The following is a 14,841-nucleotide window of genomic DNA, read 5'->3' on the forward strand; positions in this document are numbered from 1 at the left end:
TCTCCCCAATGCAGGGACCACAGAGCGGGTGTGTCTGGTTCAAGGCACAGCGGAAGCCCTCAACGCCGTCCACAACTTCATTGCCGAAAAGGTCCGGGAGATCCCCCAGTCCGTAGTGAAGCCGGAATCGGTCAATATCCTGCAGCCTCAGACAACCATGAATCCTGACCGAGCCAAGCAGGTGAGCGAGCGCGGGAGCAAATTGCTTGTTTGTTAGCGGGGTTGGGAGCTGGGAGCTTGAAGAGTGCCCCTTAAAAATTATCAGGGAATCTCTGCTGGATCAGGCCAAAGGCCAGCCTGTTTCAGAGACAGGGGACCTTAGTCCTGGGTGTGAAACGTGGTGGCCCGCTGGGATCACCTATCTGAGGGTTGCAATATTTCACAAAGTGAAAATCCAGACACAAAGTTGTTGAACTTTTTTGGGGCAGAGTTGTTGAGTTTTTTAGTTTAGTTGTGGCCAAAGTTGACCAAATGAGCTATTTTTAAGGAAATTCATAGCAAATTTCAAGGAATTTCATGGAAATTCGCTAGATTCCCTCTCCCTACACACCCCCGCCGACCCTACTTCACACCCCAAGTGTTTTTTGCCTGGCTGGAATGTGTCCTTCAACTCTGATAACATCCATTGCTTGCCTGGATTAAGGAAAGAGGGTTGTTTGTGTGTGCGTAGAAATCAGCTTACTGTGCAAAGGTGAAAATGGACATTCCTTTCCCCTCCCACTTTTGGCTCTGGCCCCACCCATCACTTTCATGTGGCCCTCAGAAGGTTGTCTAAAAGAAAATGCGGCCCTCAGGCTGATACACGTTCCCTAGCTCTGGTCTTTCCCCACATCCTCTGTTTGATAGTTCCCACCAGAAGAAGAACACAAAGGCAACAGACCATCCTTTGATATTGTGGGAATGTTTAGGGATGCAGGAGAGGATAGAATCATAGAGTTGGAAGAGACCACAAGGGCCATCCAGTCCAACCCCCTGATAGAATCATAGAATATATTATAGAATCATAGTATCATAGAATATATTATAGAATCATAGAATCATAGAATATATTAAAGAATCATAGAATCATAGAATCATAGAATATATTATAGAATCATAGAATATATTAAAGAATCATAGAATCATAGAATATATTATAGAATCATAGAATCATAGAATATATTAAAGAATCATAGAATCATAGAATATATTATAGAATCATAGAATCATAGAATATATTAAAGAATCATAGAATATATTAAAGAATCATAGAATCACAGAATCATAGAATATATTATAGAATCATAGAATCATAGAATCATAGAATATATTGTTATATCATAGGATATATTGTTTAACATTCCCACAGATATGTGTCCCCACACCATAGGGCAATGTGGCCCAATACAAGAAAGGCCGTAATGAAAACGTAACTTTACAATAAGCAATGTCTGTCAGATTAAAGCCACGTTGAGTAATCCATTGGAACAGAGCAGACCACAGTGGCATCAGATATCAGCAAGTCATAAATGGAAATTCATTCTTTGCGATTGCGGTAAATAATTTGCTAAACTGTGATCAATAAAAAATAACAGCAAATAACAGCAAGTTGCAATGCATAAAATAACACAATGCGTACAAAACCATGAAAAAAGATCAAATTGAGAAACAAAGACACACAACTTAGAAAATAATAATTATAATTATAATTATAATTATCATTTTTTTAAAAAACCTGAACTCCTCTCTTCCTAGCTGCTTCTGCTATTCTTATAGTCGTGATCTGGAAAAGGCTCTCAGGTTCTGGAGTGTGGGGCAAGGCAGGTGGAGAAAGCCATTGCATTATGGCCAGCAAAAAGTCTCTCTGCACAGAGAGAGTATTTGCAGTGGTAGACTGCTCCTGAATATAGAGGTTCCATTTAGCAGTAACAGCTAATGGCTATGTGATAGAACCCAATCTCCATAAGTGTCTGAGCCTTCTTCTTCGGCTGGTGGTTTGGTTTGGCTTTTAAGGGGGGGGGGAACGGAGGTTGGGTCAAATAGAAGTGAAGGGCTTCCTCCCTGAACACGTGGGGAACGCAAAATGACAGTTGGAAGGAGTTCCGAATTTGGTAAATTTCTCAAAACTGAAAATTTCACCGTATCTCAGTCACATTTCACATTGGGATTCCACTTGCCAGTTTTTTTTTTTGGGGGGGGGCGGTGCTTCTTCAACAATATCAATTCCAGTTGAATTAAAAATGTTGTTTGCCTTGCCAAAATTGCCCAAACAAAGGACAATGAAAACACTAACAATCTGAAAGCAAAATGGATCTATTTGTTGTTATTTTTTATATAAAAACCATATATCATCTATCTGTCTATCTGTCTGTCTATCTGTCTATCTATCTCTATCATTTATCTGTCTGTTTATCTATCATCTATCTATCTATCTATCTATCTATCTATCTATCTATCATCTATCTATCATCTCTATAAATCATCTAGCTAGCTAGCTATCATCTCTCTCTCTCTCTCTCTCTCTCTCTCTCTCTCTCTCTCATCTATATCTATCTATCATCTATCTATCTATCTATCTATCTATCTATCTATCTATCTATCTATCTATCATCTCTATAAATCATCTAGCTAGCTAGCTATCACCTCTCTCTCTCTCTCTCTCTCTCTCTCTCTCTCTCTCTCTCTCTCATATCTATCTATCTATCTATCTATCTATCTATCTATCTATCTATCTATCTATCTATATCTCAACTCATCTATCTTGGCTGCTGATAGCATGCAGGAAGACTGCATTTATATTTTCCCCAATAGACCCTTTCCTGTTAACCAAGGGAGGGTTTGGCTAAAAAAGAGCCCGGGTGGGGGTGGGGGGGGTGCCTTTCTTCCACTTGAGGTTGTTGTGTGTGCAAGAGGCTGGCCCGTCCGACAGCTTTCCATTGTCAGTCGGTTGTGCCGTTGCTATGGCACAGCGAAGGGAAGGCAGCTTTGGGCTGAAAGCTGAAAACAAGGATTATGACAGAGGGAGGGTTGGCGGGGGGGGGGGGAGAGTATATGGAAGAGAGAGTTTATGTGGCTGGTAGAATATGGGACAATGAAACAGGAATCCTGTCACCCCTGGCAGCCGAGGAGGGGGTCTTTTCTTGCCTTGCGAAGCTGGGAGGGAATGCCTCTAAACCACCCCCCCCCCCAAAAAAATGTTCACATCTAAAACTGCCTTATGCCAAGTTGGGCTCTTTCTTCAGCTAGCCCAGCAAACAAGAGTTGAGACTGGAAGACGCCTGGGTTTATTTGCTTATTTCATTTCAAGCATTTCATGTGCCTTTAAGAAGGTTCTCAGGTGCGGCTGACGAACGCAATGATACGTGGTTTGTTTGGCGTCGAACACATAGGAAAAGAAAAGAAAAGAAAATACAACTGAATGAAAATTAAAATTGCACGCACCTGCAAAATAGAAATGTGGGCTGTTTCATTCACAACCCCTAGAAATGGCTATTATTGGTGCTGGCGGATAGTAAAATTACTTTAAATGTTTGTTTTATTTATAAATATCAGGGTATTGTCCTTGAGGTCTTAGGATAGTCTCACTTAAAGCTGAACAAGTAACAATTTTTTTTTAAAAAAGAAAAGGGTAGAAGGCCTTGACAGAAATGGTGAAGGAGGGGAAACGGGCTCAGTGTTTATAGTGCCTCCTTTGAACACATAAAGCCTCAGGTTTAATCTCCAGCAACACCTCACCAAGTAGGGCTGATCATGTCTCCTTTGAAAGCCTGGAGAGCTGCTGCCAGTCAGAGAAGGCAGCACTGGGGTAGATGGAGCGCTGCAATTTGACATGGTCCCTAGGAGAGGTCAGCCTAATGACTGGGGCAGAAGCGGCGAGGTGTCAGTCCAAACGTCTACCTGCAAGGATGCCACAGCAAGGATTTCATGAGAGACTAATTTTAGCCTGGAAATAGGACACAAATTGGGGCAGTTCGCTTATAAGTTAAACTAGCGGATGAGGACAGATACCCTTCCGAAGGTAGAAGGGATGCTTCTGTCCGGGGGTCTACAAATTTGGCTGGGCCATTGCGGCCAACGCCAGATTAGTGGTCAGTAGGACACTGCCCCCCCCAATATTTGGCAGTCTTGTTCCTGGTTACAGTCGCACCTTGGTTTTCGAACAGCTTAGTTCTCGGACGTTTTGGCTCCCGAACGCCGCAAACCCAGAAGTGAGTGTTCCAGTTTGCGAACTGTTTTTGGAAGCCGGACACCCAGCGGGGCTTCCGTGGCTTCCGATTGGCTGCAGGAGCTTCCTGCAGCCAATCGGAAGCCACACTTTGGTTTACGAACGTTTTGAAAGACGAACCGACGTCCGGAACGGATTCCGTTTGACTTCCAAGGTACGGCTGTATTGTTGTTCTTCATTCACCAATATACCAGTTGCAGGATATATTTGGGAGGAAAAAAGGCTCAGGAGTAAACCCTACACAAATCCAGAGTGGAGTGTTAGGGCGCCAACAAGTTGGCGTGCTGAAGTGCAGCAGTCAGTCAGATAAGCCGAGGTCGAACAGTCTGGGTCAGAAGCCAGCTGAAGTCAGGTATCAGTACGGGGTCAGGAGAAGCCGAAGTCGGAAACAGTCCAAGTCAGGAACCAGCCAAGTCAGTCAGGAACAAGCCAGGAGCCAGGAGCAAGCCAAGGGTCAGGAACAAGCCAGGAGCCAGGAACAAGCCAGGAGTCAGGAACAAGCCAGGAGTCAGGAACAAAACGAGCAAGAGCAACCACGCACTCAGCATAGCAGTTGCAGGTGCTAGCGAAGGGAGCAGCCAGCCTTTCTTAAGTAGCTGGCCTGCAACCACGTCTCTTACGAGTTGCAGCTGCCTCCAATTGTTCCCTGCGTCTCTCAGCTCTACGCTCTACAGCTGAGAAGGGAGGAGGGGAGGGGCCCTACCGGTTTCTCTCCTCACAAGGGCCTGATTCTGGCTCGACTTCCTCCTCCTCCTGTTCTGGTCTTTCCCCCTCTCCATCTGACTCTTGCTCTTCTGAGGAGTGCCGCCACCAGTCTTCGCCAGGTACGAACTCCTCCATTTCCCCAGGTTCTTCTGTGGGTGCAGCCTCACCAGGGGGGGCTTGCCACCACTCCTCCTCATCTGGCTCAACCCTGACATGGAGTCCCTAAGGCGGTTGGGTGGTGCCTTGTACACCTCCTTCTGGGAACTCCTGCAGCCGAGCTGGTGCCAGACGCCTCACTCTGCTTTCCTTTGGAGCATATCAGCGAGGCCGAGAGGGGGTCTTGTCATCTGGGCAGCCCAGGACCTCCATACACACAACCCAGGCTTTGCACCTGGGGTGTGTGTATGTCACTAATGCAGCGATTCGGCTTCACCCCTGGAGGCACGCTCCATTGTCTCTCGAGACAGACGGATGCCGGCGAGATATACCACCGTCTTGAGTCGTTTACACGTAGAAAAACGATTACTAATACACGGTAAAGCAATTCCATCCAAACATTAAAAGAAACCGCCCCACAATTAAAATGTGCAATAAAGCAAACCGATTAAAACAGTGCAACAATTAAAACAGGTGGGGCAGCAATTAAAGGAATTAAAATGCTTGTCCAAATGGGCATGCCTACAAGAGATGGCGGAATGCCAGTACTGATGGGGGCACCTCGTATTTCAGCAGCAGGGAGAGCTTCCCCCAGCACTGGTATCACCAGTGGAAAAGACTGCCTCTGTGTCACCTCCGGCAAATAATCATCAGGCCATCTCAAAACTAGCCAGGATCAGTCTATTAATCTCAATGCCCAATGGATTGCAACGATTGCTTGCTTTACCTCCCAGCGTGGTGCTGAGATCAGAATGGGGGGGGAATCACCCCTATAGCCAGCATGATAGGGATGGACCCTGAGATAATCTTCTGAGGCCCTCCTTCGTGTGCCTCTTCCTCGAGAGGTCCAGAGGGTGGCAACACGAGAACAGGGCCTTCTCTGCAGTGGCTCCCCGTCTGTGGGATGCTCTCCCCAGGGAAGTTTGCCTGGTGCCTTCATTACATACCTTTAGGCACCAGGCAAAAACATTCCTCTTTAACCAGGCCTTTGGTTGATTTGATTGACATCCTATTATGCCCTTTTAAAATGTGGCTCTTTTGGGGGGAGGGGAGTATTATTGGGTTATTGTCCTTATTTTGATTTAAATATTGTGATCTTTTCTGTGAACCGCCTTGAGATCTCCAGGTATAGGGCGGTATATAAATTCAATAGATGATAGATAGATAGATAGATAGATAGATAGATAGATAGATAGATAGATGATAGATAGATAGATAGATAGATGATAAATAGATAGATAGATAGATAGATAGATAGATAGATAGATAGATAGATAGATGAGAGAGAGAGAGATCAGATAGAGAGAGAGAGAGAGAGATGATAGATAGATGATAGATAGATAGATGATAAATAGATAGATAGATGATAGATAGATGATAGATAGATAGATAGATAGATAGATAGATGAGAGAGAGAGAGAGAGATAGATGATAGATAGATAGAGATAGATAGATAGATGATAAATAGATAGATAGATAGATGATAGATGGATAGATAGATGAGAGAGAGAGAGAGAGAGAGATCAGATAGAGAGAGAGGGAGGGAGGGAGGGAGAGAGAGAGAGAGAGAGAGAGAGAGAGAGAGAGAGAGAGAGAGAGAGAGATGAGAGATGATAGATAGATAGATAGATAGATAGATAGATAGATAGATAGATAGATAGATAGATAGGAAATTGTCCTCTTCAAGAGTGCCTTCAAAGCATGGTGCCACCTGGAGACAGTCCATCATCTGCCTTCCCAGCTTCAAACTCCTCTTTCTTTTTGCACTCATTGCATATGTGCCTGGGGTGGAGGGGCAGCGGGGGGCACATACAGCGATGACCAGAATTGTGGAGCCTTGTTAATGTCATCTGTGTCAGGTTGTCTGCCCCCCAGGATTGCTCTTTGACCACAGGAGTGTCTTCAACATCTATTTTCAGAGCTCGCTGGGTCCCCCTGCCTGGAGGAGACATCTCAATTCACAGATTACATGGGTTTTTTTCCTCCAAGTTCGGGTAAAGCACCCAGAGCTGCCAGCAGAGAAAGACTTTCTCCTCGGGTTTCCTGCTCTCTCCTGTTCCCCTTGCCACTAATCCAGCGCCATTGCTCTCTGGGTTGGAACAAGGCGACGGATTTCGGGAGGTGCCTGTCGTTCGATTACATAAGAGCATTTCCTTGCTAAATCTGTACGGCTTTCTGCTTTCTCGGCAGTTATATAAAGGCATGGGGTGGCTGGGGTTGAGGAGACCCCTCCCTCTCCGTCAGGAAGCCCCTGAAGCCATCTCTGTGAACACCCACTCTTCCACCCCCCTCCCCCTCTGCCCCACGTGCCATCTTTCCTCGCATCATCTTCTGCCGCTGCCTTTCAACCATTCGCAGACTTGGGCAAAGTCTGCTGAAATCTCCAAAGCCAGAGCAGGCTCACTGGAAAGGAAGCCCAAAATGCTTGTCTAAAACATGTCTCTCCACACCGTTCGTAGCATTTATCTCCCTCCTTGCCCCTTGCTCTTTATTTTGGGGTATGATTCTGCATAGGAACGGAACGCAGTATTGCCTGCACAGCTGTTGTTGTTGTTTAGTCATTTAGTTGTGTCCGACTCTTCATGACCCCGTGGACCAGAGCACGCCAGGCACTCCTGTCTTCCACTGCCTCCCGCAGTTTGGTCAGACTCATGTTGGTAGCTTCGAGAACACTGTCCAACCATCTCATCCTCCGTCGTCCCCTTCTCCTTGTGCCCTCCATCTTTCCCAACATCAGGGTCTTTTCCAGGGAATCTTCCCTTCTCATGAGGTGGCCAAAGTCTTGGAGACTCAGCTTCAGGATCTGTCCTTCCAGTGAGCACTCAGGGCTGATTTCCTACAGAATGGATAGGTTTGATCTCAGCTACTCAAAATTAATCTCCCTGTTGTTGATGATGTTGTTGTTGTTGTTTTAATAATGAGAAAAGGCAAGTTTCTGGATCTCGTGGTTGTGAACATATGTTAGGTTGGTTGGGAGCAGTGCCTGTAGTAATCTCAGAAACCAGATTTCGGAAGAGGGACTTAACTCCTTAGAAGAGCATTTGTTTGCATGCAGAAGGTCCCAGGTTTTCTCTCCAGCAGGCCCAGGTAGGGCTGGGAAGGTCTGAAACCCTGGAGAGCTGCTCCCAGCCAGTGTAGACAACACTGGTGCAGGCAAGATCAAGGGTCTGACTCTGTATAAGGCAGCTCTGTAGGTTCCTATATTCCACTGACTAGGAAGGGTGGCTTCCATGCTTCTGTGCTTCCGTATAACAAGCAGGAGCTGACTAACCTAGGCAAACCTTCCCTAAAGAGGGCTGCCTTCAGATGTTGTCTAAAAGTCAGAGAGTTGTTTATTTCCTTGACATCTGACGGGAGGGCATTCCACAGGGCGGACGCCACTACCGAGAAGGCCCAGTGCCTGGTTCCCTGTAACCTCACTTCTTGTGCTGGACCTCAGTGTCCGGGCTGAACAATGGGGGTGGAGACGCTCCTTCAGATATACTTGGCTGAGGCCGTTTAGGGCTTTAAACACTTTGAATTGATCACCAACACTTTGAATTTGTGCTCAGAAATGTACTGGGAGCCAATGTAGGTCTTTCAGGACCGGTGTTATGTGGTCTCGGCGGCCGCTCCCAGTCACCGGTCTAGCTGCCGCATTCTGGATTAATTGCAGTTTCTGGGTCACCTTCGAAGGTAGCCCCACGCAGAGCGCATTGCAGCAGTCCAAGCAGGAGATAACTAGAGCATGCACTACTCTGGTGAGACAGTCTGCGGGAAGGTAGGGTCTCAGCCTGCGTACCAGATGGAGCTGGTAGACAGCTGCCCTGGACACAGAATTGACCTGCGCCTCTATGGACAGTTGTGAGTCCTAGGCTGCATACTTCATGTAGGTTCCAGAATTTGACTCCCAAGGGGAGTCAGAATTCTGATTCTCCTTCCCCCTTTTTTTCTTTTCTTCTTAGCGCAGAGCATGTCTATAGCCCTGGCTGTAAGCAGAGCAGACTTTGACTTCCCGTGAGTGTGTGTGCGTGCCTCAGTTTCTCCCAAGGCTAGGGTGCCTGGAGCCAAAACCTAGACTGTCTCACTTTGACACCTTAACTCCTGGATAGCTCAGTTGGTTAGCGCATCGTGGTGATAATGCAGGTTGGATCCCCATATGGAACAGGTGTATTATTGTTGCATTGCAGGGGGTTGGACTCGATGATCCTCGGGGTCCCTTCCAGCTCTGCAATCCTATGAATCCTTCTACTAATATATTAACACAGTAACCCCAAATCATAAGAGCACGGGGAAACAAACCACTGGTGACCTAGAACAGTCTCAAGCTGGGTGCTCCTGGAAGAATAGTTGGGTGAACACAACCGCCTTGAACTTTCCGGACCCAACTTTTCCTGAGAGCGGATGAAGACCAGCACTAGAATGTGAGGGTTGGGGGCTGCTGCTCTCCGTGGTGCTGAATAATCTCCTTCCTTTGCAATACTAGAATATATGCATTCTTCCCCCCTCCCCCCGCCCGCAAATAAGGTAGCAGCGGGAAAAGTTCATAAATACATAAATAAGGAGGGGTGGAGTTTGTGGGATTAATGGCAGGCAGGTGAGTTAGGACTTGAGTCTTTAGGAAAGCATAGAAAACCACGATGGTGCCTTCCTTGTTGAGCTTTCATCAGATTCTGAAGGTGAATCTCTTTACCGTAGCCACTGAGGTGTATTTGCGGAGTTATATTTGCAGGTTCCATCCTTTTTTAATTAAAAATTTATTTAAAAATTCAATTTAAAGCATAAATCATTACATGGTTAAATTTTTCATACTCCCCCCTCTCCCACCGAGGAGAGCAAAATATCCAACCCCCCCCCCCTCACAGGAGCACATATAATATCATTTCACATTTAACCCATCATTTTGCATAAATCATTGCTTGGTCCTGACCCTATTCCTGGGCCAGGTATTCCTACTGCTTTCAATTTCATCTTTAAATTGACTTCCTCAAATCCCCCCCCCCTGTTGACCTCAAAATAAAAACATATTTCCCAGTTTTCCAATCATCCTCTATTCTAATTTACACTACATTACTTTCCTCCTTATCATTTTTTAAAATTATTAATACATCAAACTTGATTAATTATATTTTCTTCTCTACCTCGGCCTCAGTATACTTCTGAACTTTTCTAATTCCTTAACCAATTTTAGCTATTCTAACAGTATTTTTAAAAAAAAACTACCTCCCTTTTTCTACCCCCTTCCTTCCCTCCGGCCTCAAATCTTGGCTAATAATTTTTTAACATTTTCCGTTGCCGCAGTGTCCATATCCATCTGTCGAAACCATATAGAAAAGAAATCCCATAAAATATATCCAGTCTTATTACCCTACTCCAACCCTTTCAAAAAAAAACCGACCCAAAAGTCAAAACTTGCTGGCTTCTGTTCCTGTCTATCCTCTTGCAGCATTGTGGCATTCTCATGGTAAATTGGCAAAGCCCTGAATGGTTGCACTTCTTTATCTTCCTTCTGGACCATGACTTTCCTGTTATCAATTCCTTTTTGCATGCAGACTCCAATTGGGAAAAAAACACCATCCTATTTTTTTTAATGCAAATTGTTTTAGCGTTGTTGTTGTTGTTGTTGTTGTTACATTGTTGAAACCTACTCATGGGACCTTATGGTGAAGGTTGGGTATGAGATCCTATAATAATTCTATTATTCTGCGATTCCCTAAGCCCACCATGGCAAAATAAAACAAAATAAAAAATTCTTTCCAGTAGCACCTTAGAGACCAACTAAGTTTGTTCTTGGTATGAGCTTTCGTGTGCATGGTATCTGAAGATGTGTGCATGCACACGAAAGCTCATACCAAGAACAAACTTAGTTGGTCTCTAAGGTGCTACTGGAAAGAATTTTTTATTTTGTTTTGACTATGGCAGACCAACACGGCTACCCACCTGTAAATGGCAAAAATAAAGTCCTTCAGATCCTTTTCCAGGCGCACTCTTACCTTTCAGTAATGCAGCTCTTCAATGATAAGGGAATAGAGCTTGCATCTCAATTTCGTGCAGTGGAAAAAGCAGGATTCTGATGGAAGCCCGCTCTCGTTTTCTGCGTGCCTGCCTCACATCCCTGGGACGTCACAAGGTTCTCCCAGGGAAGTGCAGTGCTGCCGCCAAGGACTTACTTCCTCTTCCTGTCATGTGCTGGTCTGCAGTACACAGAGCTGTGTTAAGATGGTGACTCACAGCCCTCCTTCGAGACTCAGAATTGAAAAGCCTTTTGTGGGTGACAAGATATAAGAGTCCCCCTACCCTACCCTCCCGACTTGCTTAAAGTTCAAGGCCTTTGTGGCAGATATTAGCTGCCCCCCGCCTTGCCCCAAATGACAAGGTTTTAGTCTCAGTTACCGGTAGGTAGCCGTGTTGGTCTGCCATAGGCAAAACAAAATAAAAAATAAATTCCTTCCAGTAGCACCTTGTTGTTGTTGTTGTTGTTCAGTCGTTCAGTCATGTCCGACTCTTCGTGACCCCATGGAGGATGAAATAAAACACAGGGACACAGGATAGAAGGTTAATGTTATTGGGCAAAATTTGGCCACAACTTTATTGGTTACAGAATGTGAGCGGTATGTTGTTGTTGTTCAGTCGTGTCCGACTCTTCGTGACCCCATGGACCAGAGCACGCCAGGCACGCCTATCCTCCACTGCCTCCCGCAGTTTGGCCAAACTCATGTTAGTAGCTTCGAGAACACTGTCCAACCATCTCATCCTCTGTCGTCCCCTTCTCCTTGTGCCCTCCATCTTTCCCAACATCAGGGTCTTTTCCAGGGAGTCTTCTCTTCTTTTTTTTTTTTTATAAGAATTTATTGGCATTTTTCTATAACAACATATACCCACACCCACACCTACAATTAAACAAATGCAAAACACATAGAACAAATACAAACAGTGTCAAGTTTTCTTATTGCATCTTTCTAGAAAAAAAAAAAATTTCTATTTCCGTATCTTGACTATTGACTTCCCCTGTCTTTTCACCTTCGAGTTTATATCCTAAATCTATTTTATAACCATTTCTCCTAACAAAAAAAAAAAGAAGTTAAATTCAGTTGTATAATTACAATCAATTATATCTTCAACATTTTACTAAAAATACATCACTACATCTTGATCTCAATCCTCTTATTCCATAAACATAATCCACTTAGATTTACTTTACTTATACTCCACCTCACTGATCTTCACAGCTTATTCAATCAAATCTATCTCTTCTATCCTTAAGATTGCTGCTAATAACATGATAACTTGAAATATCTCCTTTCATGTTCAAATAAAAAATATAACAGAAAATTGTTGACAGTATTCACCCTCCGATTTCAGTTTACCATATCAGGCTACCTTAAGTATTACTTAATGCTTCACCCCACACCCCCTCTGTCCATTATTCTTCTCCTGGTGGTTTCAACACTAAACTTCCATGTAGCTTCCCTCTCCAAACGTCCACAGATCCAGGCACAGTCCAAACCTCTCCTTGCCACGAGTTCAGAGGTATCCATCTCATCATCTCTCAGCTTCTTCGGTTCTTTGTAACATTCCTTTTCTTCTTGTAAATACCTTAATTCTCTGTCCCTGGCCCCCGAGCTCACACCTCGGGGACTGGATATAAAAAATCTTGACGTCGCCTTGGGGCTGCCACCCCCAGAAAGCGAATTTCTTCTCCGAAGTAGCTCACTCATCAGCCCTCTCAGCTCCTTAGCAAGGGATTCTTCCAAAGTGTCAAAAGTTTTAAAAGCCTCCTCTGTGGGCAATTGGTTCCATTTCAGACCCCCACACAAGACTTTGACTTTTCTACAAAGCAATTCCACCTTCAAGGCAGTGAGTCTCTGTTCATCCGTTAATCCAGAGTTCAATACCAGTTCAAGGACGAAACCCAGCATACTGGCAGAGGAGGAGGAAGTGGGTGTCATATTTCTACTCCCCTCTTTGTTCGTCGCCATTTTCCTGGGCTGGAGCGCAAATACCGCAACTTTAAATGGAGATATTTTCCTCTAGTTAGCTTCCCGAAAGAAAAGTTTGCCAGTCTCATGTGTCAATTTTAAATACATTATAGCCAGTTCTGTAGCAGCAATCACTCAGATTGGTTAGATTCTTGAGCTCGAAGGGAGGGAGGCAGGCTGCCCTTCTCCTTCCCCCCGGATCGTCCCAAAAGCACGATTTCACTCAAATTCTTTACTCACGACCACCGGGTTCCTTTAGCTCCATTCTTCACAGGTAGAACTTAGACGCTCACCGCGGGCTCTGTCGCCGCATTTGCATCCCGGTTGGGGCATGTCCCCGAAGCCCGGCTCCGGTTGTCCCTTCACCCCCACTCCCCCTTTACAGGGGGGCAGGGGAAGGGTTCGGAGCCTCCGCGGGCGCAGCCGGGGAGCCCAGGGTGCGGGACGCTCTTCCCGCACCCCAACCGGAGCCGCGCGCTGCGGTAGCGCGGCTCCTAACCCCCGGGATGGACAAGGCACTTCGGACCCGAAGCAGCCTTCGACCACCCGGCGATGGCGTCGCCGCCGGAAGTCCGGGAGTCTTCTCTTCTCATGAGGTGGCCAAAGTACTGGAGCCTCAACTTCAGGATCTGTCCTTCTAGTGAGCACTCAGGGCCGATTTCTTTGAGAATGGATAGGTTTGATCTTCTTGCAGTCCATGGGACTCTCAAGAGTCTCCTCCAGCACCATAATTCAAAAGCATCCATTCTTCAGCGATCAGCCTTCTTGATGGTCCAGCTCTCACTTCCGCAGTAGCACCTTAGAGACCAACTAAGTTTGTTCTTGGTATGAGCTTTCGTGTGCATGGTATCTGAAGAAGTGTGCATGCACACGAAAGCTCATACCAAGAACAAACTTAGTTGGTCTCTAAGGTGCTACAGCAAGGAATTTTTTTTTTATTTTGTTTGGACTACGGCAGACCAACACAGCTCCCTACCTGTAGAACTTTTTAATTTTTTTATAAGGTTTTAGTCTGCTACCCAAAATTCTAGATGAACCACGTGGAGGTTTCGATTCATTTTCGATTCGTTGGTTGCATTTCCCTGCTGGTTTTTCGCTCATGTGCATCCCAAAAAGTCTTACAAACAATCAGGATGACGTAATCGAACATCACAATCACATCATAGATCGTAGAGAATAATCTACAAATCATCAGTGAAACAACCACCTTCTATAAAAAAGCTAAGCAGCAGAGCCACGACAAAAGGCATATTGTAAGAGTCCCAAAGCACCACAACACTCATAATCCACAAGAGAATATTAATGACATCGCCGATCTGACAACCCAAAACAAACTAAGCGCTACGGCATATGAATTTTAAAATAAACAAATAAATTCCAGAGGTGGTGCCCTGATTGCACCGGGATTAAATCTCTTTGGTGTGACCCTCCAGCTGCCAGGTGGTTTGTGTGGCTTTCTCAGAATATTTTGAAATCGGGAATTTGCCTAGATGTCCCAGCATATTTGACTGAAATCTAGTTAACAGTGTTAAAAGGAAGATGCCAAGATTAGTTTGCAAGTTTCATGAATATCTCAAAAGTCGTCCCCCCCCCCCATAGCTAAAAAGTGGTTGGGCTGAAATATTTGATGTTTGGGGGAATCAATGAAGTAAGCTTAATGTACTTTAAATGTTACATGCAAGCAAATACTCATTTTAGCCTGTGCAAAGATCTGTGCATAAGAGATATTTGAGCTTCACAAAGGGCAGTTGGCGTGCAGAAGGTAATCACAGCTTCTGGATGGCTCAGTTCAATCTACAGAATTTACTCCTGTGTTTT

The 14,841-nt window shown here is 45.1% G+C and overlaps 1 protein-coding gene across 1 annotated transcript in view; it reads left to right on the forward strand.

Moving 5' to 3' along the window:
• The window catches only part of NOVA2 (NOVA alternative splicing regulator 2), a 59,587-nt gene that overhangs the window by 42,501 nt on the left and 2,245 nt on the right, over positions 1 to 14,841 (forward strand). Inside the window, exon 3 of the mRNA XM_033158448.1 lies at positions 15 to 181. Within this exon, the coding sequence (XP_033014339.1) occupies positions 15 to 181 (167 nt within the window). The remainder of the gene's footprint in view (positions 1 to 14; positions 182 to 14,841) is intronic.

Source organism: Lacerta agilis, chromosome 8 (assembly GCF_009819535.1).
Source record: "Lacerta agilis isolate rLacAgi1 chromosome 8, rLacAgi1.pri, whole genome shotgun sequence".
Lineage (NCBI taxonomy): Eukaryota > Metazoa > Chordata > Lepidosauria > Squamata > Lacertidae > Lacerta > Lacerta agilis.